Source organism: Typopeltis vanoorti, chromosome 6 (genome assembly GCF_054136105.1).
Source record: "Typopeltis vanoorti isolate ZY-2024b chromosome 6, IOZ_Tvanoo_1.0, whole genome shotgun sequence".
Taxonomy (NCBI): domain Eukaryota; kingdom Metazoa; phylum Arthropoda; class Arachnida; order Uropygi; family Thelyphonidae; genus Typopeltis; species Typopeltis vanoorti.
The window spans coordinates 7,614,709-7,638,146 of NC_143554.1; the positions used below are offsets into that span (position 1 = coordinate 7,614,709).

The following is a 23,438-nucleotide window of genomic DNA, read 5'->3' on the forward strand; positions in this document are numbered from 1 at the left end:
TCTTAATTGGAATCTTTTGAAGAATTTTGTTGATAGTATTTTTGCTGTAGTGATTTTTTGGGAAGGTATTGCTGATAATTTTTAATTCCTCTTTAAGTGCTTGCTCACTGGAGCATATCTTTAAAGACCTGTTTTTGAGTGTGTTAATGACACCTAATTTTTGTGTTTGGTGGTGGTAAGAATTTATGTATATATATATTGGCTAGCAGTAACAGTTGGCTTGCATCAAGGGTCAGTATTAAGTCCGTTTCTGTTTAATATTGTGATGGAGGTGGTAACAGAGGAGGTGAGAGAAGATGCACCTTGGACAATGTTGTATGCAGATGACATCTTGCTGTGTGTAGATTCAAGAGAAGAAGCGGAAGCTAAACTGGAAAGATGGAGAAAAGTACTGGAAGAGAGAGGTATGAGACTGAGCAGAAGTAAGACAGAGTATATGTGTTGCGCAGTGGGTGGTGGCCAGGAGACAGATCTGGAGCTGGAAGGAAATGTCATCAGGAAGGTGAGAGACTTTAGATACTTAGGTTCAACAGTGGAAGAAGATGGAGGAGCTGAGAAGGAAGTGGGATGCAGGATACAAGCGGGTTGGAGGAACTGGAGGGAGATGGCTGGAGTGTTATGCGATAAGAGGGTGCCGATCAATCTGAAAGGCAAAATTTATAGGACAGTAGTGAGGCCAGCTATGACATATGCTATAGAAACTGTGGCCCTGAGGAAAAATAACATCAGCAGGATGGAAGTAGCAGAGATGAGAATGCTTAGGTGGATGTGCGGTGTGACCAGAAAGGATCATCTGAGAAATGACTATGTCAGGGGAACAGTGAAAGTTACGAACTTAGGAGCAAAAATACAGGAGGCAAGGTTGAGATGGTTTGGTCATGTGATGAGGAGGGAGGACGAATATGTGGGAAGAAGGGTCATGCAGATGGATGTGCAAGGAAGGCAGAAGCGAAGCGGGGGCTGCCAAAGAAGAGATGGAGGGAGCTGGTAGAAGAGGACTTGAAGATGAAGAACTTGGATGTGATGACAGCCCAAGACAGGAAGGTGTGGAGGAGACTCATAACAAACAGTGACCCCACTTAAGTGGGAGAAGCTGTAGAAGAAGAAGAAGATATATTGGCTAGCATGTGTATTTACAGCAAACAAAAAAAAAAGTGATTTATTAGTCAGTTTTAACGTCTCTGCCTTTTTCACAAATGTCCCAATCAATGTCTCAATCTCTGCCCTTTTCACAATTCTCTATTACAGGTCAAATTCCCACCTAATATCATGGCACTCTTTGCCCATATACTACATTCTGGCTATTTTGTGTGACAAAATACTATTTTTACCTGCAAAAAGAAGACTAAGCCATGGGTTCACTGTTATCCCCTCCCCATTTGCTAACTTTTATATCAAAGCTTTTGAGCAACATGTTCTAGATTCCTTTACTTTAAAACCCAGTCTGACTTAGATACACTGATGTTTTTATTAACTTGTCCCATGGTCCACAGTCCTCAGCCACCTAAACAAACAACACAAATGAAACTGAAAATCATAACACACTTTCTTTTCTTGATGCACTTGTCACACATCTTCCCTTCCTGCAGTCTTTCCTTCACTGCTTTCTATAAGCATACAGATAACGACCAATACTTTAATAACTAGGTGTTATTAAAAATAAAAAAAATAAATAAAAAAACAGGACTTGAAAGATTTGCTCCAGTGAGCAAGCACTTAAACGTGAATTAAAAGCTATCAGCAATACATTCCTGAAAAATATCTAGCAAAAATACTAACAAAATTCTTCAAAAGACTCCACTTAAAAAACAAAAATAAACTAGATTACCATAAAAATGTAGCCATTCCATACATTAAAGGGATATCTGATAGAATAAATAGAATACTATAGAAATTCAACCTTAGTTTAATGTGACCTTTAAACCTCATGCAAAATTAAAGAACTTATTCAACTCATGCAAGGATCTACTTCCACTGGTCCACCCTGGAGTATACCATATTCATTGCATCTGTAATTTGCCCAATATAGGTGAAACAGAACATAATTACTATGCAAAAAAAAAAAAAAAAAAAGGAACATAAACAGCACATTAAATTTAATAATTATGGTAAATCTGATCTTTCTGATTATCCCCTAATACTCTGCATAGAATTGCCTGGAAAGGCACCTGTAGTATGAGTGTAAATTTAGAGAAGCCTGTGAAATTCTTATCAACCACCCTAATCTTAACAATAATGGCGGTCTAAAAATCCCAAGAATATGAATAGCATATATTCTACATACTCTTTTGGTCTAAGAGTTAATTATAAAATCTAAGATCTTCACTTTACTATAACACTTATGTTAAATAATTGAATAGATCATCAATTTTGCTGTATTGAAAGTATTTATATGAATTTGTTCTCTGATAATGCTATAAAATAGGATATAGCATTTATGTATTTTTTTTTTCACTATAGATCATGCCAGTAGAATAATGGTTGATCAAATCATTGTCACTTTGGCATACTGTCTGAAATGTAATATAGCTTGTCTTTGTACACACAAACGTGTGCGCGTGCGTGCGTGCATGTGTGTATGTGTGTGCGCGTGCGTGCGTGTATGTGTGTGTGTGTACTCCAGATGACCTTATCATGAAACATCAGGAAATTACAGGAATAAGTAATGAATAAGTAAGACATTTTCTACTGTATCAGATTTGGCTTGGAAGGTCCACATGATGCAAAAGAAGTCTGACTTAAGGAGAAATTAGAATTATGTGAAAGTAATCATATTATGATCTGCATCCTAAAGATGACTCAGTAACATATGATAGTGATAATAAGTCAATTTGTGGTGCACCTGGGCAACGTCTTTAGCGGCTAAACTTCCACAACTACTGGGAGCCAAATCTATCATTTCTGACCTCCCAGCTAATATGTGCAAAACGAAAGCAAAGTGAAACTGGAAGAGATGAAGTAGACCGTTTCGAAAATGTTCCAAAACTGACCAAAAAATAAGGGAGACTGAATTCATCTGACAGATCCTGGAAATTAATATAGAGGGTGCTTCCCAAGCCAAAAGTGAACTACTTGGAAAAATCTGCAGGACAAATAACATCGATGTAATCTCTGTCCAGAAACTACATATCAGCAAAGAAGATGAGATTACCACAAGAGCTAATATTATCACTGGGCTACATCCTGTCACTAATATATGGTTCTGCCATCTACGTGCGAGAGAACATGGAAAACTGCAAAATACTATATTTTTCTAATCATAATAACATCAAGATCATCACAGCAAAGGCAGCTGGTGTGAGTTTACAAACCACCAAAACAAACTTGGTCAACATTATTCCTGGGGCTATTGTAGAAATGATATCAATGGTACTAGATTGATGGAATGGGCTGAAAGCTTTGGGCTTTCACTGGTTTTGATGCAAAAGATTCTAGAACTTTTAAATCAGGTAGATGGAAGAAAGACTCAAACCCTGACCTCTGCTTTGTCACTTGCAACACTGAGGATCCTTTAACCACTGATAGGAAAGTACTTGAAAACTTCCCACAATCTCAACATAGACCTGTTAAAGTCACTATAGGAACACAAATCCCAATTATACAATCTGGGAAAAGACAAAGATGGAATTTTCAAAAAGCTAACTGGGAACGGTACTCTAAACAAATTGAATCGAACATCTGTTCCAACCTGAAGTTGAAAATTACAAACGTTTTGTAGGAGTACTGATAAGTACTGCAAAACAATGTATACCAAGAGGTTTCCAGAAAAAGTATACCTCATGCTGGTCTCCTGAAACTGAGGAACTATTCAAAAAATACCCAGATTCTGAAATTAGAAAAAGAATTTTAGAAATGCTTAATGAATAACAACAAACGTTGGAAAACCACAACCGAAAATTTAGACTTCACCCACTCTAGCCAAAAGGCCTTGCTCCAAAAACTTGGAAATGCATCAGTTTCTAAGCAGACACACAGATCACTCCTAAAGACATAGCAACTAGAATCCAGCAAACATCTAACAAAGGAAAAAGATTAGTGCATCCTATTCTAAAGAAATTAGGACCAAATATATCCATTTTTATAGTGTCAAACAAAATAACCACCTGCCAATGCCATTCACTGAAAACAAACTTATTTAAGCATTTAAATCACTGAAAAATAAGGCAGCAGGCCTGGATGGTATATACCCTGAGTTGATTAAACATCTTGGAAGTAACGCTCATAAGTGGCTTTTGCAGTTTTTCTGTAAAATTCTAGAAAGTGGTAACATCCCAAAGCAATTCCTGAGAAGCAAGTTATAGCCATCTTAAAACCTGGAAAAGAGCCTTCTGATGCAGTAAACTATTGATCACTATCTTTACTAAGTATTCCCTATAAACTTTTTGAACAATTACTATATAATAGAATTTACCCATTGATTAATGCCATAGTACCAAATGAACAAGCTGGATTCAGAGAGTCTCGCAGTTGTTGTGACCCTTACTACACATATAGAAGCTTGTTTCCAAAAAGGTCTTAAAAACTTCAGTAGAATTAGTAGATCTGTCTGCTGCATATGACAGAGTTTGGGTGAAGAATGGACTCATACTAAAATTTTCCACTGTAATACAAGACCCAAAGATGATTAAGATCCTGAAGTGCATGACATCAAAGTGCAAATTCAAGGTACAATGGAATGATAAAAATAGTCCCTTAAAGTACTAAAAAATGGACTACCACAGGGCTCTGTGCTAGTTCCGCTCCTCTTTAATTTATACATTAGTGATATGCCACAAACGTCTTCCTGAAAGTTCACATACGCAGACAATCTGGCATTGGCAACTTAGACTAAACAACTGAAAGAGGCCGAGACCATGCTCAGTTCCAACCTTGAAGGTCTGTATTACAGCAAATGCCATCTTTGCCCAAATCCCTCTACAACTGGAGTTTGCACATTTCACTTGAACAATCATCAAACTGATAAACAGCTGAAGGTCATATTCAGAGGGGAGACTTTAAAGCACAACCCCCAACCGAAAATATCTGGGAGTCACCTTAGATTGCTCTTTAACCTTCAAGAAACACCTGGGAAATGTCTGCCAAAAGCTAAAAACTAGGGATAATATCATCAGGAAGCTTGTGTGTTCAAGAAGATTGGGGGAGGAGGGGAGCAGGAGCCAATACTTTAAAATCTGCTGCCCATGCCCTAGTGTACTCTTGTGCAGAATACTGTGCTCCAGTGCAGTATTTGAGTCATGTCAGCAAGGTCGACGTGCAACTTAACAATCCTATGAGAATCATCACAGGTTGAATAAAGTCTACACCTGTTGAGTAGCTACCAACACTCTCTAACATTGCCACCAACAGAGGGGGGGGGGATAAAATGCATGGGAAATAACCTGCCCATCCATGAGGACCTCCAAAAGCTAACATCTATTCACTTAGTCCCACAAACCATCTGAAAAAAATCAGCAACCAGATACATATTCTCCTGAAACTAAATGGAAGAATCACTAGCTTACTTCAACAATAAAAAATGAACACTTCATTGCAGACCACCACCACAGAGGCTCCTGACTTTGACTTGCCCAGATGGCAATGAAGCACACTCAACCACCTGAGGACAGGCCATGCCAAATGTGCTAACCATGATGCACAAGTAGGGCCTGCATCAATCCCCAACATGTGACTATGGTGCTGATCAACAGATCATCAATCATATTATTCAGGACTGCCCACTGCGGAGTTTTTAAAGCACAATGACAGACCTGCTCCATGCTACCCTGGATGCAAGCCAATGGATTAGACAAGTTGAACTTAAATTTGTGATTTTTTAGCATATAGTTTTAGTATATATATTTCACTTTTTCTATTTTTAACTTTCTATTTGCACAAACCCAACCCATACGAAATGTATGTATCAGTCAATTTAGTTACCTTTGTACCATAAACATCGATTAAGAATTTCAATAAGATTTGAAAGACTAATAAATATAGGTTAAGCAATTTTTAAAACTTCGATGTCACCAAATTCCTGATATATATTCTCAGGGAAGTGTACAGGATAATCGTGAGCATACTATATGAAAAGTTACACCATTTCTATTTTCCCGTTCAACAATTTTCCTCCAAATTAATCTGTTCTGTAAAGACTCCTACGTTAGCAGAACTTATATTTCTGTCTTTTAAGGCATTTTTTTTACTGTATGAATCCATCTACATCTTGTCTTTTTTCTGCCTACTTGGAAAAGAACAGTTTTGCTAATCTTAATGCTAACAATTGCAAGTTCTTTCCTAATCCTCATTTTGAATGAGGATTAGGAAAGAACTACTGATGCCATCTGTTCACTCAACTAATCTTTCTCAAAACTCAGAGGTTCTCTAACCCTGCATACAGCTAATTTAGTGTTTGACAAATTTCATTCTTATTCCATATAAATTTATTCATATGACTTCCTACCATACCAGCTTTACTAATTCTGTTGTCTATCTCCATATGTAATTTGCCATCTTTACTAAAAATTGTGCCTAAAAATCTGAAATGTTTTACTTGTTCTACAGATTCACATTCAGGATACAGTTGAGGTTCTCGATGTTTCTGCCTATGTTCATTGTGTTTGTCTTTTTATTGCTGATTTTCACACCAAATTTATTACAACAGTTATTCTGTTTAGTCAGGATTTATTCATAAGTATAACATCACGTGTGTAAAGTACAGAGCTAAGATTAACATCACCAATTTTGATATCAGATTTAATACCACTTCCTATATCTCCAATTCTTACTGCTGCCTTACAGCTTAAATAGAGACTATGTATTGCATGATATAATGTCCCATTTACACCATATAACTGTAGCATTTTTAAGAGCTTTCCTCTTGGTGCCCTTTCCAGATCAACAAAATTTAAATACAAACCCTTGTTATATTCCCAAGATTTATCAACTAACTAACTATGTTTTAAGTAAAAATCTGATCCTGACAATCTCTATTTGGCATAAATCCAACTTGTTCTTCACCAATCTTCTCTTCCACAGTTTTGAATTTGTGCACATTTTTATGTTGGAGCATGGTGTTAGTAATAAATAATCCATGTCATGAACAGAAATCTAGCAGGCATTTACCATTATTATTAGCTTTGCACTTTTCTCCAAATTTTCACCGAACATTGTTATATGTCTGGTAATCATTTCCTACTCTACTATATCAATCTCCAACGAGGACCAACTTTTCTTTTTTCATTGAACCAGTTGCCTTCTCTAATGCCTCAAAAAATTCCTCCATTTCTTCTGTGGTAGAACCTTCTGTAAGACTATAAGCAGAAATAAGTCTCATTGCCAGTTCCCCATTCCAATATTACACTATATATTATCACACTATAGCAACTCCCTGTTTTCCCTGATTGTTATTGCCTGAATATAACATTTTGTATTTGTTGCTTAGAAAGATCACACCTGTTTTTGTCTTCTTTGTTTCAGTCACGGATATTATGCCAATCTGTTACTTATCCAATTCTTCTGCTAATTCCATTGTTTTCCATTGATGATTCTTATGCTGATAGCACTAATCTTGAACACTGCTGTTGCTGAATTGGGATGTGTTCCAGGATTTGTTCCAGTAGCTAACTTTGCACTATTCACCCTGGTTCCCTGATTAAAACAACAGGTGTCTTGTTTAACAGGGCGATACCCTAGCTGGCATGAAATTCTGTCATGTTGTACCATCATTTTACATTGTGTTTTAGCCAAAAAGAATACAATTTGGTCGGCTAAATCCAAAACTTCATATGGATTTAATAAGCATCGGAACTGCTGTCCGGATTTCAAAAAAATCAGCGACTAAGCTAGACTAATATAATCCTTTCTTTTAGGTTTACACGGTGATCCGAATACATTTTGGAAAATTATGGAGACAACTAACGAGTTTGAGTAAAACTTTAGTTTAATATAAACCAAAATCCACATTCGGCATTTCGACCTTTATATCAAGGTCATCTTCTGGAGCATATATACTATATACAGAGAAACAAGCTGCACTACAATCTACATGGTTTGTTAAAGTTACTGACCAACTCACAACAATTATTTGTCTAACCTCTGGTGAAAAAAAAAAAAAAAAAAAACTTACTACATCAACGCTAGAGTCCTAGGTTGTAAAATTACATTAGGAGCAACAACAAGTCTATATATATATATGATTCTACATATAAACATTATACACATTATATATATTATACATATACATTTAATTATAAACATAAACATATAAACAAATGATTATACATATAAACATATATAAAGATGATACATATATACATACAAACACTATGATTATACATATACATTCCAACCAGTTGGTATGGGATGGTTTCCAATACTAGCTAAAGGTTGCCTAGAATCCTGAAGTATGCTGAATACTAAATAATCTGGAATCTGGATGGCACACATTCAGCCTACTTAAGTAGGCTGAATGTGTGCCATCCAGATTCTTGGAATTTTCATGTCACCATTACTGTTGATATTTGGGTGGTTTATCAAAATTTCGCAGGCTTCCTTAAATTTTCTTTCATACCAGGTTTTTGTATGGTGCAAAGAGTGGATACTTTTCCAGTCCATTTGGATCTAATAAGCTGTTGAGGGCATGATCTGAGAGGCCCTGCTTCACCAAAATGATTATATTTAATGTGTCTTATGTGTTCTTTCTTATGTATAGGGATTGTACGTCCTATTTCACCAATGTATGGTAAGTTACATGTGCAGTGGATGCAATAAACTCCAGGATGTGCCAATGGGAGGAGAGGATCCTTAGAGGAGTTGAATATGTTTTTAAGTTTTGTAGGTGATAAGGTGGCATTGAGATTATACCGGTGTAGGATTCTGTTAATTATTTTCTGATAACCCTTTAATGTATAGGATGGCTATGGTTTTACTGTAATCTAGATTCTTTTTTTGATGATGTTTTATGAAGTACTTTATTAATAGTATTTTTGTTATAGCCATTATTTATAAATGTGTTGCTGATGATTTTATGTATGTTTATATGTATAATCATTTGTTTATATGTATAATTAAATGCATATGTATAATATATATAAGGTTTATATGTAGGATCATATATATATAGACTTGTTACTCTCAATGTAATTTTACAACCAATAGATAATATTAATAACAGGACTCTAGTCCTGTTATTAATAGTAAGTTATTACTCTAGTTTTTTTTTGTTTTTTTTTTCACCAGAGGTCAGGCCAATAATTGTTGTAATGGTTGGTCAGTAACTTTAACAAACCATGTAGATTGTAGTGCAGCTTGTTTCTCTGTATATAGTATATATGCTCCAGAAGATGACCTTGATATAAAGGTCGAAACATCGAATGTGGATTTTGAAAAATAATATTAAACTAAAGTTTTACTCAAACAAGGTAGTTGTCTCCATAATTTTCCAAAATGTAGACTAATATAAATTTCGCTTAACCAATCAGATTTTGTTGAGCATTATTTATATAAATGTTCAGGATAAATAATTATAGTAATCTATGTTTATTCAACCACACCTCATCATCTCATCTTACTTTTTCCCTCTTTTACCTTGCGGTGTCGAGGGTTTATTAATCTTCGGACCTCAAACCGTTCACAGGATAAGGTAGTCAGCCCTATGCCCCAGTGTGTCATATGTCTATAGTGTTGAGTTCTCAAAGCCAGTTTGTCTGCTTTGTGAAATGAAAAACCACAAAATAAACTGGGGAAAAAACCTACTATCCACACCCAAGACTGGCTAACTTGGCTATGGCTGAGGAAGATCTTTCAGCTCCTCACGTCACTGACAGGAATCGAACCGAGAACACTCCTTTCCCCAGGCATGTGGTTGCGAAGCACACAGCCACTAGGCTAACCGCGAGGACTATCCACACTATCTAACCACACTGGGAATGAAATTTGCCATTCTGATAACTGAATGGTCAAATAATTGACCATTCAGTTATCAGAATGGTCAAATAATTGAAATGCAATTGCATGTTGCTATACCAGAAGTAGGTTGAAATGCAAGGTTGGTTATTTGAAAGGTCATTGTTTTGAAGCTCAGATAAATTGTTGATTACTGTATTGCAGTGTGAAAACTAATTCATGAAAATCAAATTATCCTAACATAAAATGCAAAAGAATAATATGAGCAGTATTTAAGAATAATAAAATAATCTCACTAAAGCTTTACAGCCAAGTTGATCAAAACAATTTCTCTATTTGAAGTTTATCCCTAAACATACAGCTATGTTATAACATCAGAAGAAACATATTCCATCTTCATTTAGAAATATATCACAAAATCCTCACAAAAAGAATATATGCTAGGTAAAAAAATTGCTGTTTGTGTAAAAAAGAAGAAAAAAAAGAGAAAATGACTTGTGTACACACTTATATTTATTATACACTAATTAGGCATATATGGTACACTGGAGTAGAGTAAAACAGGTGTGTATAAAAGTTAATTACACAGGATATTCAGCTATATTTTTCCCAAAGAAAATAATTTTGAACATGGAGGGTCTAGATTTACCATTTGAACAACAAAAATGGATACTAAAGTACCTGAAAATTCGAGAATTTGTCTGTAGTTCAGCAACAGTTGACATGTGAAAAAAAAAAAGAGAAAGACCCAGCAGCTTGACTCAACATTGAACATCTGTGATCAATTTAAGGCAGACAGTACTACTGTGCAAGATGTGCACAAACAAAGATCTTGAAAGCTTCCCCAGACAGAGTTACCAGTTCTTGCACCTGCTGAAGTGCTACAACAATTCAGCCAAACACCAAGGAAATCTGTTAGACAAGGTGTGCTTGTGAGATAGGAATCAGAGAAAGTACACACTATTCAAGCATGAAAAATTAATTCATGCTTGTGATATGTAAAAAGAGGAAGTGTCAAGTACATAGCATATTCAGACTAAATTTCCCCATCACTTATGGATACCTGAAGAATGACGTCTATAGTAAAAAATAACTGCAACACTTTAAGGAAGGCAACTGAAGAGATATGTAGAACTGTCCCTGAATAAATGCCATTAGCAAATCAGTTAATTGACATATTTGGCAGTACACAGATGCCAATTGTAAACAGTCTCAACACTCTGGTTAATTAATAACTCTTCATAAGCAACTGGTTTACTATATACTGTATATGTTTGAATTAAAGTATAATAAATATATTATAAAGTGTATATACATTTTTGTGAGACACTGTGTGTGTGGGGGGGGTTATTAATAAAAATGCTTATGCTCTGCTACCTGCACATCTTTTTCCAAGTAGTTTTCAATCCATTTCCTGATTGCATGTAGATCTTCATTAACTTTTATTAATCCAAGCTTACCTCTCCTCTTAATAAGCTGGTCTGGTTTTGCAACAAGCTTCTAAAATTAAAAGTAATAAAAGTTATTAGAGAATTAGGTAATAATAAGAAACAGAAAAATCTTATGATCAATTTGTGAATAATATATTTGGATTAAAGACAAAAAAAAAAATCAGACATGAATATTAATACTTGTGATAAAGTGTGGCAATACAGAAAACTCAAAGCATGGCAATTTTTCTTTTTTAACCTCTCTACCGACTTGAACTTTTAACCAACTTACACTTCTTATCCATGTTATTCAATAGGTGTTACAGAATTGTATCCAGATTAATCTGGACGTATATATACTTTCTGGCCAGTTTTGGGGGGGGGGGGGGGGTCAAACAAAGAAATTAAAAACATTATTTGCAACATGACTAGGACCTTTCTTTAGTTTGCTATAATGAAAGCAGACTGAATCACTTATAATAAGGAACTAGCATTTCTCACATTATAAAACCTGAAACAGTTAAATGTTAAGTTTATATGTGATACCAGGAACAGTGATAATATACATAACCTGTTGAGGCCATGCAACTTAGACTATTATGTCTATGACTCAGTGAACCTGTAACATTTCTTAAAATTAGAGATACTATCCCTAAAGGACATCATCTAAAAATAACATCCACTACCTTGACTAAACTCACATATCAATAATCCTGAATAGCCATAAGACTGACAACCATCGTAACAAGGCTGCTCCCAGACTCTCTTCTCCTATCCTAACCTTGACAATCAGAGCAACAATATCAAAAGTACTACAGTAGTTCCCCCCCCTCCCCCTTATCCACAGGGGATACATTCCAAGACACCCCATGGATACCTGAAACCAGAACAGTACCCAACCCTATATATACTATGTTTTTTTCCTATACACACATACCTATGATAATATTTAATTTAAAAATTAGGCACAGTAAGAGATTAACAACAATAACTAATAATAAAATAGAACAATTATAACAATACCGAATACTGTAATAAAAGTTCTTTGAATGTGAATGGAATCAGTAATCTCAGCATATGTTTTTGTTTTTAATTATTTATTTATTATTTTATAAAGTCGAGAATTTTCACCTTTTTCACTTAAAAAGAAGCATTTTAGGCTTCTCTTTGGCATATCCAAATTGTCAGCATCACTACTCTTGCATTTTGGGGGCATTATTAAGTAAAATAAGGATTACTTGAACATAAGCACTGCGATACCATAACAGTCGATCTGATAACCAAGAACTACTCAGAATGGCATACAATTTAAAACACACATACCTATTACTATTTGAACTGTCTAATACTAAAAGAAAGAGTCATATTGGCTTCATTTCAGCAATGTAAAATTACATAGGCAAAGTGGATATTAGATCCAACATTATTTCAAGTTGACCTTAGAGCTTAACAATCCTCGGCATCCCTGAGTTGCCTTAGCTACTTAAGTCAAGTACTGCAAGCTAAGGCAATTCAGGTATGCTGAGGATTGTATTCTTGTAAGCTCTCAGGTCAACTTATGAAGCTTTCATAATTTCTACGAACATTTGGCTTTGAAATAATGTTGGATCTAATATCCACTTTGCCAATGTAATTATAAATTGTTTATTTCTGGAATTTTCCATTTAATATTTTCTCAGACCAGGGTTGACTGCAGATAACTGAAACACAGATGGGGGGGGGGACTACGGTATAACTATCAGCTCCATTATGAGCTCAGTTGTCCAAGTAAGAAAGATGGAATAATCAACTCCAGATACCTCAGTAACAAATTTTCCAAATCTATGGCTGATATACCAACAATCTGAACATAGTTAATGAAATTATCTTAACTGTTAAACATTTTCATTCTTCTGTTGTTGTTTTTTCCCTCTTTATTCTTCAAATCTATCTTTGCTTCACAATGGCCTTCTACAGACAATAATGAAATTACTTTTCAGAATGCATCCACTAATAAAAGGAAATACTTAAAGCAATAAATAAAATACATTTTATGTATGAGGGTATGCTGGAAAGTTGTGATAATCATCATGAAGGAATTGACATGTCCAACATGTCTTCTTATATATCCTAAAAAAAAAAAAAAAAATTAGTACAATTTCATAAAACAAGAGGATTAAAGGGTTTTAAGATATTTTCTTTCTTGTGATTATATCAGTTACTTTAATATCATTTTTGTTCCAGGTTTTTATTAGAAATTTTCAGTCCCTTTGTATTTTGTAGGTATTTTTATATACAGTAAATCCCACCTTATGATGCTTCACCTTGAAGAACATAGGAAACATTTGGCACCATGGTTATAGCAAATCAGGACTAGCAGACCTTGAACACTCCTTCACCACACAGTTTTAGATGGGGAGGGGGGGGTAATAAAGTGCTTCACAAAAGTCATTACAAGCCAGAGAGAAAGAGAGAGACTGTTTTTGGAATCAGCATTAGCACCAAAAATCTGGGAGGCAATCATTTTAAAATCAAATTAACACTTGTTAAACTCTCTTTATCCAACAACAGATGATAAACTTTAGTTGTTTTTTATGTCGTCCAATAAACTTTTAAGTTGTTTTAAGTTAACTAATTGTTGCTGTTTGCATACTATAACAAACTGTTTTGAGCTCTGAAGGTATAACAGAAGCAAAATATCAACAATTAAATAAATATTACTTATTTTTTTTTATTAGTCTTGGCTTCTGAATTAAAACCATTAAAGAAAAAACTTATCACACAAGGATTCTCTCTCCTTTCCAGGTGTCTACATCACCTTGTCAATGCGGGATCCAGTATTTTGGACAGAGAGGATAGACCACCTTGGTAAGAAGAAAGTATATTTGGTATGGACAACCAAAAACAATCTAGCACAACAATTTCATTAGGTGGAAGAAAGCCAAGCTACTACACAGATCCCACTTCAAATCAGAGACTGTTCCTGGAAGCAGCTCATTTACTACACAGCCCAATAAACTGCAGTAGAACTGATGGTATTGATCCTACACAAATTTTGGCATAGTGTCTTATCCTCTCATCAACAGTAACTACACAAGATCACCAGGCTACAATTGCCCTCCATGTATATGTGACTGTCCATATTCTCAGTCATTTCATTTCCAGTCTTCACTGAGTGTCATTACAGTGCATTTGAAAATGCTAGCTCAGTTGGTAAAACACTGGTGTTGAAAGTTTATTTTTCACTTGGTCAGACTATAATAAATTTAGTTTAATCCTTTATCCAAGTGTGTGAAAACAAAGTTTGCACCTGAAAGTATCTTCAGGACTGGGGTAAAGTGGTACAACACCGGGCAACTCCTTGCAAAGGTGGAGCAAGATACCAACACTCCTATCTCAGTATCTCCCATAATGCAAAATACATCTCCTTGTGGATATGTATGATGTTATGCATTAAGGGAAGGGCCACTACCCAGACTAGTTTTGACCTTTATTGAGGTCTCTTCAATGGGAGCCAGGCCCAAGTGGGGATACCAAGGCAGAAGCATTAGCATTATACATATTATTTATCATCGTACATATAATTTAACATTATACATATCCGCAAAGAGATGTGTTTTGCATTATGGGATAATGCAAAACACACCTGAAAATATCCTGAAGATACTTTCAGGCGCAAACTTTGTTTGCACACACTTGGATAAAAGATTAAACTAAATTTATTATAGTTTGACCAAGTGAAAAATAAACTTTCAACATCTTTCTCTAAATCCAGAGTAACTTAATAAAATGGTGGCACACCGTTTGGCAGCTCCTATAGGAGAAGATGACCTTGCTAATGCTTCTGCCTTGGTATCTCCACTTGGGCCTGGCTCCCACTGAAGAGACCTCAATAAAGGTCGAAACTAGTCTGGGTAGTGGCCCTTCCCTTAATGCATAACATTATACATATCTGCAAGGAGATGTGTTTTGCATTATGGGAGATACTGAGATAGGAGTGTTGGTGGCTTGCTCCACCTTTGCAAGGAGTTGCCCGGTGTTGTACCACTTTACCCCAGTCCTGAAGATACTTTCAGGTGCAAACTTTGTTTGCACACACTTGGATAAAGGATTAAACTAAATTTATTAAAACATTGATGTGTGTAGATATTTAATTTAATGATCAAGTTATTTTCGTTCCAGTTCCATATAGTTTTTATTCCAGAAACTTCAACTTTAATTACTACAATAACTAAGATAAGGAAATTTAAAGTTATTTTGATTTTAAATGGTACAAACTGCATATATTCAGTTTATTATGAAAATTTCAGGTAAGTGACATTAATTACATATATACTGTAATACGAGGGTGGTCTGAAAAGTTCTCGGCCTAACGATGAAAAAACAAATTTATAATTTCAAAATTATTTTTATTTTTTAACATAATCTCCCTTAAGACTAATACATTTATTCCAGTGATGCTCCAGCGCTATTATCCCGTCCCTGTAGTGGTTCTCAGTAAGATCTGCAAAATACCCCTCTACAGCTACAATCACCTATTGATTTAAAGAAAAACATCAGAGGGAGCCAAATCTGAGGAATAGGGTTGATGTTCTGACAATTCATAATGCAGATCCCTTAATTTTCCCATTACTAAAACACTTTTGTGGGCAGGTGCACTATCCTGATGAAAGATTATTTTTTTCTTCTGCAAACTGGGTCTTTTCTCATGAATTTTTTCATCTAGTCTGATTAAAAGATCGGAATAATATTCCCCGGTTATTGTTTTACCCTTTTCAAGATAATTAATAAAAAAAATGCCTTTATTAATGTTTATACTGATGTCATGACCTTTCCTGTTGATGGAACCAACTTTGTCTTCTTTGGTGCTGAACAACCAGCTGCTGTCCACTGTTTGGATTCTGGTGTGTAATGGTGAATCCAAGTCTCATTCATAGTAATAAATCAATGCATAAAATCAGTTTTATTCTTATTAAAATGCTCCAAGCACTGTTTAGAGATTTTCATGCGAGTGCGTTTTTGATTTGCTGTGAGCAAGCATGACACCAATCCTGCGCAAAATTTTTTCATTTGCAATTCTTCATGCAAAATATATCCTACATGTTCTTTTGAAATGTTTATAGTCTCAGCAATTTCACCCACTTTGACTCGCTGGTCATCCAATACCATATCATGCACTTGATCAATGATTTCTGATGTTGTTACACTTTTTGGATGTTCTTCATGTGGATCATTTTCAAGGATGGTACGGCCATGTTTAAACTCGGCAGCCCATTTCTTAATTGTCGAAAACTAAGAAGAACAGTGCCCATAAACTTTTATGAACTTCGAATGAATTTCTTTTGCCATTAAACCTTCTTTTACAAAGAATTTTAACCGCACGATACTCAATTTTATCCATTTTAAGGGATACAGACAACGCTTTTGCTTCAGACAGCTGTATAAAACAAACTACTTGATAGAATGACTTGCAATTTCACATGGATGCTTATGACAGATGTACCAACTTAGAAAAAAAAATCTTGTTGATAGTGTTGCCATCTATGGTCGAGGCCAAAAATTTTCAGACCACCCTCGTATATGCTACCAAACTGCACAGGATGGACAGTGTGCAGAATATAGATGTCCAGAGTGAATTTGATGGGCTAAAGAAACTCATGCATGCCTGATGGATTGTATTTCAATATTCTGAAGTTGGATATATGAAGAAGGTGTTGTTCAATGAGAAACTGAGAAGTGCAAAGTCAGTGAAATTAGAGATGAGGTGGAGGAATTGTAAGCAAGTGTGTCCAGCATGGGATAAATGTTTGGAGTAGCAAAATGCTAAGTGCAGTTTCTCTATGCAAAGATAAATGTGGGCCCAAGGGGAGGTTGAAAGGCATGTACCAAATGCTAAAAGTACCAGAAATAAAAAGGAGAAATTTTTTTGCACTAGTCAACTTGATTTGGCCAAAAATTATCAGCCTAAGTGACTTGGTTGACAGAAGATATAACAACAGGATGTAAGGAGAAGTGTATTTTCAAGGAGGACAGGGGCAATCAAATGAGAGGAAGACGTATTATTGATGATAGCTGAAGAGCTGTAACCAGCAAAAATAGATGAGGATTTCAGGACTGAATAAGATGGTTCATTTGAAGCTATCCTGTGTGAGTTAGCAACCAATGGGACAAAATATATTGTCTGCTCTAATGACTCAAAATTCCTCCACTTCTTCCTTAAGTAAACCTTGTGTGAGATCCCAGGCACAAATAAATTTCACTATCCATTTCTCAATTTTGAAGTATGTCCACATAACTACTTAAGATTGCCTTCCAATAAAGTTTTTCTTTAAGTTCGGTGAATGCTATTGCTATTCCTTTCTCACCCTAATCATGTTGCCCAAATATAATATTCATTTCATTCTTTTATGAAATAAGTATTCTTCTATTTGTTCTTCAAATTCCAGGAACATGTTCAAATACTGCATCATTCAAGTATCTTTTCAAAGCTTCCCATACACTGCTATATCCTTCTCATTCAGTAACTGATAATAATAAGACAGAACATAGTACTGAGTTTGAATTTTCAGCTTTTTGGTTCATCATGTAACCTGAGACATCCATATGTAAAAATAATCATAATTTACAATTCTGAATATTTTTACATATTGTTTATGTTAGAATGTTTATTATGTGCGACACTGGCGAATGTGACCGGTGCTTGAAAGATACGACTAGTGGCGAGGCGCAAAGCGGGATGGGAATACGTACATATAAGAAAAGTCGGGGTAGCATAAGTCGGGTTATGACTGTATTTAGTTTCTTGCTTGCCATTTTCAAGGAGTGCAAATCGCCGAGATGTTTGATGTGTGATTGACAGCTGACAAGGAAAGTGTTTGGTATTTGAGTAACAGTAATAAACAAGATAGCGTTCAAAAGAAAATTAAGAACACATGCCAGCAGACATTTAGATTCAGAGGAAGTTAAGTTTTTTATATGATAGTCGGAGGAAAATCAATAGTATATTCCGAAAAAGGAATCGCGGAACTATGAAGTTTTAATGTGGAATAAGTATGTGGATAAATAAAAGGGAAATATTGCTATAGATGGTTTTAAAAGGAATATTCGAGGAAACTCTAATTGGAAGATTTATAGTATATTCCGAAAAAGGGAATCGTAGAACTGTAAGTTTTTTTTTTAAATGGAAGAGTTAAGACTGTCAATAAGCATTAGTAGTGAATAAGAGAAGAAATTGCTATTTATGTTGTAAAGGAATGTTCGAGAAAACTCTGATTAGGAAGTTTCATCTGTATTAAGGACACTGGATCTAACTATTATTTCTACTGGAAAGGAGACAGGATTGAGTCAGGAAGAATTAAATGTGTTCTACATGAGTGAAGAAAAAGGATCCTGTGAAAATGAAGAATAACGTCATATCTTTGGAAAAGGGCCTTGACAGAGAGAGAAACTGGATATGAACATTTTGTCATTGTGCAAACAAAGTGTTTAGTCTAGTCTAAGTGTAAGTTTATTTTTAAAAGGCCTTGGATCTAATTAATATGTAATATTTGTTTGAAGTGCATATACAGGGTGTTCGGGATAAATTTGACAGTTTCGTAAGGAAAAAGAAAATCTTCTTTGTATCTATTAAATTTAATGAATTGACAAAAAAACATTACAGGCAGAGTTAATTACAATACTATCAACAAGATTTACTCAAAATAACCACCATTAGCATCGATCACAGCTTCAATTCTGCTTCGGAACCTCGAACAAGCTGATGCTACAGTCTCCCTGGGAAGGGCCGCAAAAACTGTTTTAATTTTATCCATTAACTGGGCTTTTGTATTACTGGAAGTGCGATTGGTGTCTTTTTCAACTGCGCCCCATACAAAATAATCCATGGGGTTAAGGTCTGGGGAGTTTGGAGGCCAAACATTTGGACTGGTGAAGTCGTAGAAATTTTCAGACAACCATTTTTGACTTTTCCCAGAGGTGTGGCAAGGGGCCGAATCCTGCTGCCATACATACGGCCTACCATTGGCTACCCTTGTTATCCAGGGCTTGACTACAGTTAGCAACTCCACGAACAAAGCCCGAATTCCAATGCCAGGGTTCTTCAACACCTGTTCCTGCAGATTTGCGAGGAATTCTGCTGTACGAACGCAATCAGATCGTCTGCTAGGGATCTTTCTTCTTGCTACATCCTCGTAGTCACCATTGCAAGTCTCTAGTTCATGCCTGATTGTTTTTACTGTATTCAGGGAGCATTGGGCAGCAGTCGTAATATCCTTATTTTGATGGCAGGCACGAATCATCATGATACAAGTTATTCTCTTCCATGATTCAGGTGGGTTCCAGCTATCCATCCTTTCTGACATCTTGTATATGAATGAAGAAGGGTCCAAACTTTTAAATGAAGAGAAGTGTGTGTTAATACATGTAACTTACGGAAAAATATAATTAATTATAAATATGTCAAATTTATCCCGAACACCCTGTATATTGTTTTTGTTATACTAAATGTATTTATTTTGTATTTTGGTCTTGAGTCAGTGATTTATTTGGATTCTGAAAGAAATAGTAAAAAAGGAGATCAGTGCACCAATCGGAGTGAACCCTTGTGCATATATAGGTACACTCGGAAATAAATTAAAAAATAACTGTTGAACAGAGATCATCTCTATGGTAAGATTAACTATTATGATAATATCCTTTCTATATAAACATCTTTAAATTAACAATGGTTATGACTTAACTATTTTAGAATCCAGAAAGTAAATCTTGACTCAAGTAAAATGGCTACAGGAGATAGCAATTTTAGTAGTGAAGTTTCTTCAATTAAAGATGAGGAATTTTTTAGGTTAATTAATCCAACTTTAGTAATACCTTCTTTCTCAGGAGATAGTAATGAAAGCATAGAAACATTTTTTAAATATGCAGAAAAAATTAGAGATTTAGGAAAACAGTCAGATTTTCATTTGTTGATTATACTTCGCAGTAAATTATTGGGCAAAGCCAAAACATTCTTAAACACATCTCTTTTACTGAGAGACACTGACAGTTATGCAACATTTAAAGGTTTGCTAACATCAGAATTTTCAAGTGTAAGAGAATTAGTGCCTAACATTTGGAAAATTCATCAGTGCATTCAAGGTAATAGGGAGTCTGTTTCAGAATATTATCATAGACTTTGGAGCATTGCTCATAAATTTAATGTTTCATCTGAAGAGAAATCCTCTTTAGAATGGTTGCTGTTTAATCAATTTAGGCTAGGCCTTAAAGATAATTTGAAAGAAACTGCATACAAGAAAAAGGTTAAAAATTTTGAACAGTGTTTTGAACTTGTTAAAGAAAAGGAAGAGAGACTTAGACATATATTTCATTCCTCAAACAATAAACAGGTGAACTTTTCTCAGTATAATGAAACTCATTCTCCAAACACAGTGGCTACAGATAAAGTGAGAGAAGTTTCAAAAATTAAAAGGTGCTAAGAAAAGGAAACAGTCTAAGGAAATTTCTGTAAATCTAACAGAAAATGTTCCGGAATCTGATTCCAAGGTACAATTACATGATTTGGAAAAATTAGAGGAACGGAAAACATTTTTTAGTGAAGAAATAGAAAGACAACAGACACCAATAGTAAAAGGCCAGGAACTTCTGTTTAAGATGATATCTGATTTAACAATGTCTAATAATCTTACAGATAATCAATCTTTCTCTTGTGAATCTAATGGTATTGACAGGAATAAAACATCTCAAAGGAGATATGTTCCAAAATGCTTTAGATGTAATAAACCAGGTCATTTTGCTAAAGACTGTTATGTTAGGAATAAATATTGTTTTCAACATGAGAAATCAGAGAATAAAGAAAAATCTGGGAATAATTATTATTCCAATATCATACTGGCAAGGACAGAAATGTCAAACTACTCATTAGATATGGCTAAAGCTGAAGACAGCTCTAACTCTGAAAGAGGGTTTAATGTATCATTAGCTCCTTATGGAGATAATCCTTTGACAGTTCTACAAGGATTTATTGAAGATGTGCCTTGTGAAATCTTACTTGACACAGGTGCACATATCTCACTCATTTCTTATAGTTTGTTTAACAAAATTAAATTTCTAATTCCAAATGACAGTTTTAAGCTATCCAATTAAATTAAAGGGCATATTTGAATCAGAAATTTCAGCTGATAAGCAAATCAATGTTTTTATTTCAATTCCTTGTTTTCCATTGAAAGTTTGTCATCCATTAGTTGTTCTTCTAGAATCATCTAATCCAAATGTACAAGTAATATTTGGAATTGATTTTCTGAAACGTCATGCTTTTGCATGTAATTTTGTTGATAATACAGTGTCCTTGTGTGGACCAGAAAACTGTTTGGACAGGAAATCAGGTGACAATGGAAAATTAGAGCAGTCTCCTGAAGTTTTTCAAGACACTAATGATCAAGTATTTAATATTGAGACTCTAAAGAATAAGGAACCTAGTTCACAAATTTGGGAAAAAGATAAGATTGTCCATGACAATCTATGAAGAAGTATTGAAGGGTGAAACTCAACTGGATATATTTTTAAACCTGGAAAACTTGTATTTAGATAAAGATGGGTTACTCTTATCTAGACAAATGGAACATGGATGGTTGAAAGTGAAAATATTGGCACCAACTCAAATGATTCCTTGGATTATGTACACTTTCCATAATTCAGACTTGGCAGGACACCAAGGATTTTCTAGAACTTGGGAAAGAATAAAGAATCGTTATATCTGGAAAGGTATGAAGAATGATATACTCATATGTCAAATCATGCCATAAGTGCCAAATAAGATCCCCTTTAAGAGGAAAAGTTCCATTACAACCATTTCCAATTCCAACTAGACCTTTTCAGGCTGTTGCTATTGATGCAGTAGGTCCACTGCCAATTACTAAAAAAGGCAATAAGTATATTCTAGTAGTCATAGACATGCTAACTAGATTTCCTGAAGCAGTGTCAATGAAAGATCAAACTGCAAAGACTATTGCAAGAAAGTTTTTGAACATGATTATTTGTAGATATGGAACTCCTCAGACCTTACTTTCAGATCAAGGAGCAAATTTCACATCTGAACTATTGTTACAGTTATGTAAATTACTTAATGTTAGGAAGATTTTTACAACACCTTACCACCCACAGTGCAATGGTATGTGTGAAAGGCTGAATAGAAATATAAAGCAAATACTTTCCAATCTGGCAAACACTAAAATGAATGATTGGGACACATATCTTTCTCAAGCATTATTTGCATGTAGATCTGCTTTTCATTCTGCTATCAAAGAAAAACCATCTTTTGCTTTATATGGCTTTGATCCAATCTTTCCTAATGAACTTGTTTCAGTCATTCCTAATACAGGATACAATGTCATAAATGAGTATTTGGAAACAGTAGAGGATAAATTTTCCACTACTCACAGATTAGTAAGTGAAATAAGTAAATTAAGTTCTCAGAAAACTAGGCAGTATATAAATCGTTTTAGAAAGTATAAGTCATTTTCACCAGGAGATTTAATATTGTTAGATGATAAATCTAGTATAAAAAGAATTGGGAAATTAGGAAGGGAAGCTTTAGGCCCATATAGAATTTTAGATAAATTTTCTCCTGTGAATTTTAGGATTCAAGATGTCAAAAATCCTAGTAAAATTATAAATGTACACTCTGATAGGTTAAAAAAGTACTTTTTAGTGAGTAGAAATTTAGTGATATTAGGAGACAATATGAATAAAATATTAAAAGATGAGCATCGTTTTCCTAGTACTAATTGTGCATCTCATTCACAATCAAATAGTACAAAAGGAAATCGTTTCAAAGCTCATAATTCAGATATACAGCAAAGGAGAAAATTAAATTTGGTTAAAACAAAACCTAATGCAGGAAAGTTTAGAAATCCCAAGATACATAATTTAGATAATGTACAATGTAAGAGTGATGATAATCAAACTGACTCTAACATGGATGAAATTATAGCAGAATATCATAGGTTAGTTAATTTGGAGTTAAATAAGCCAGAGGAATGTGAAAATACCTCTAATTTAGTTAGTAAGGATAAAGAATCTCAACTTGTAGAATCTCAGACACCTGTAGAATTTGATTCTGATGATTCTGTAGATTTAGGGAATAATTCAAAT

The 23,438-nt window shown here is 34.8% G+C and overlaps 1 protein-coding gene across 3 annotated transcripts in view; it reads right to left on the reverse strand.

Moving 5' to 3' along the window:
• Window positions 1-23,438, reverse strand: part of ATPCL (ATP-citrate synthase) — a 555,953-nt gene that overhangs the window by 475,493 nt on the left and 57,022 nt on the right. For all 3 annotated transcript variants that reach the window (XM_090394661.1, XM_090394662.1, XM_090394663.1), the window contains exon 3: window positions 11,260-11,382. In XM_090394661.1, the coding sequence (XP_090250787.1) occupies window positions 11,260-11,382 (123 nt within the window). The remainder of the gene's footprint in view (window positions 1-11,259; window positions 11,383-23,438) is intronic.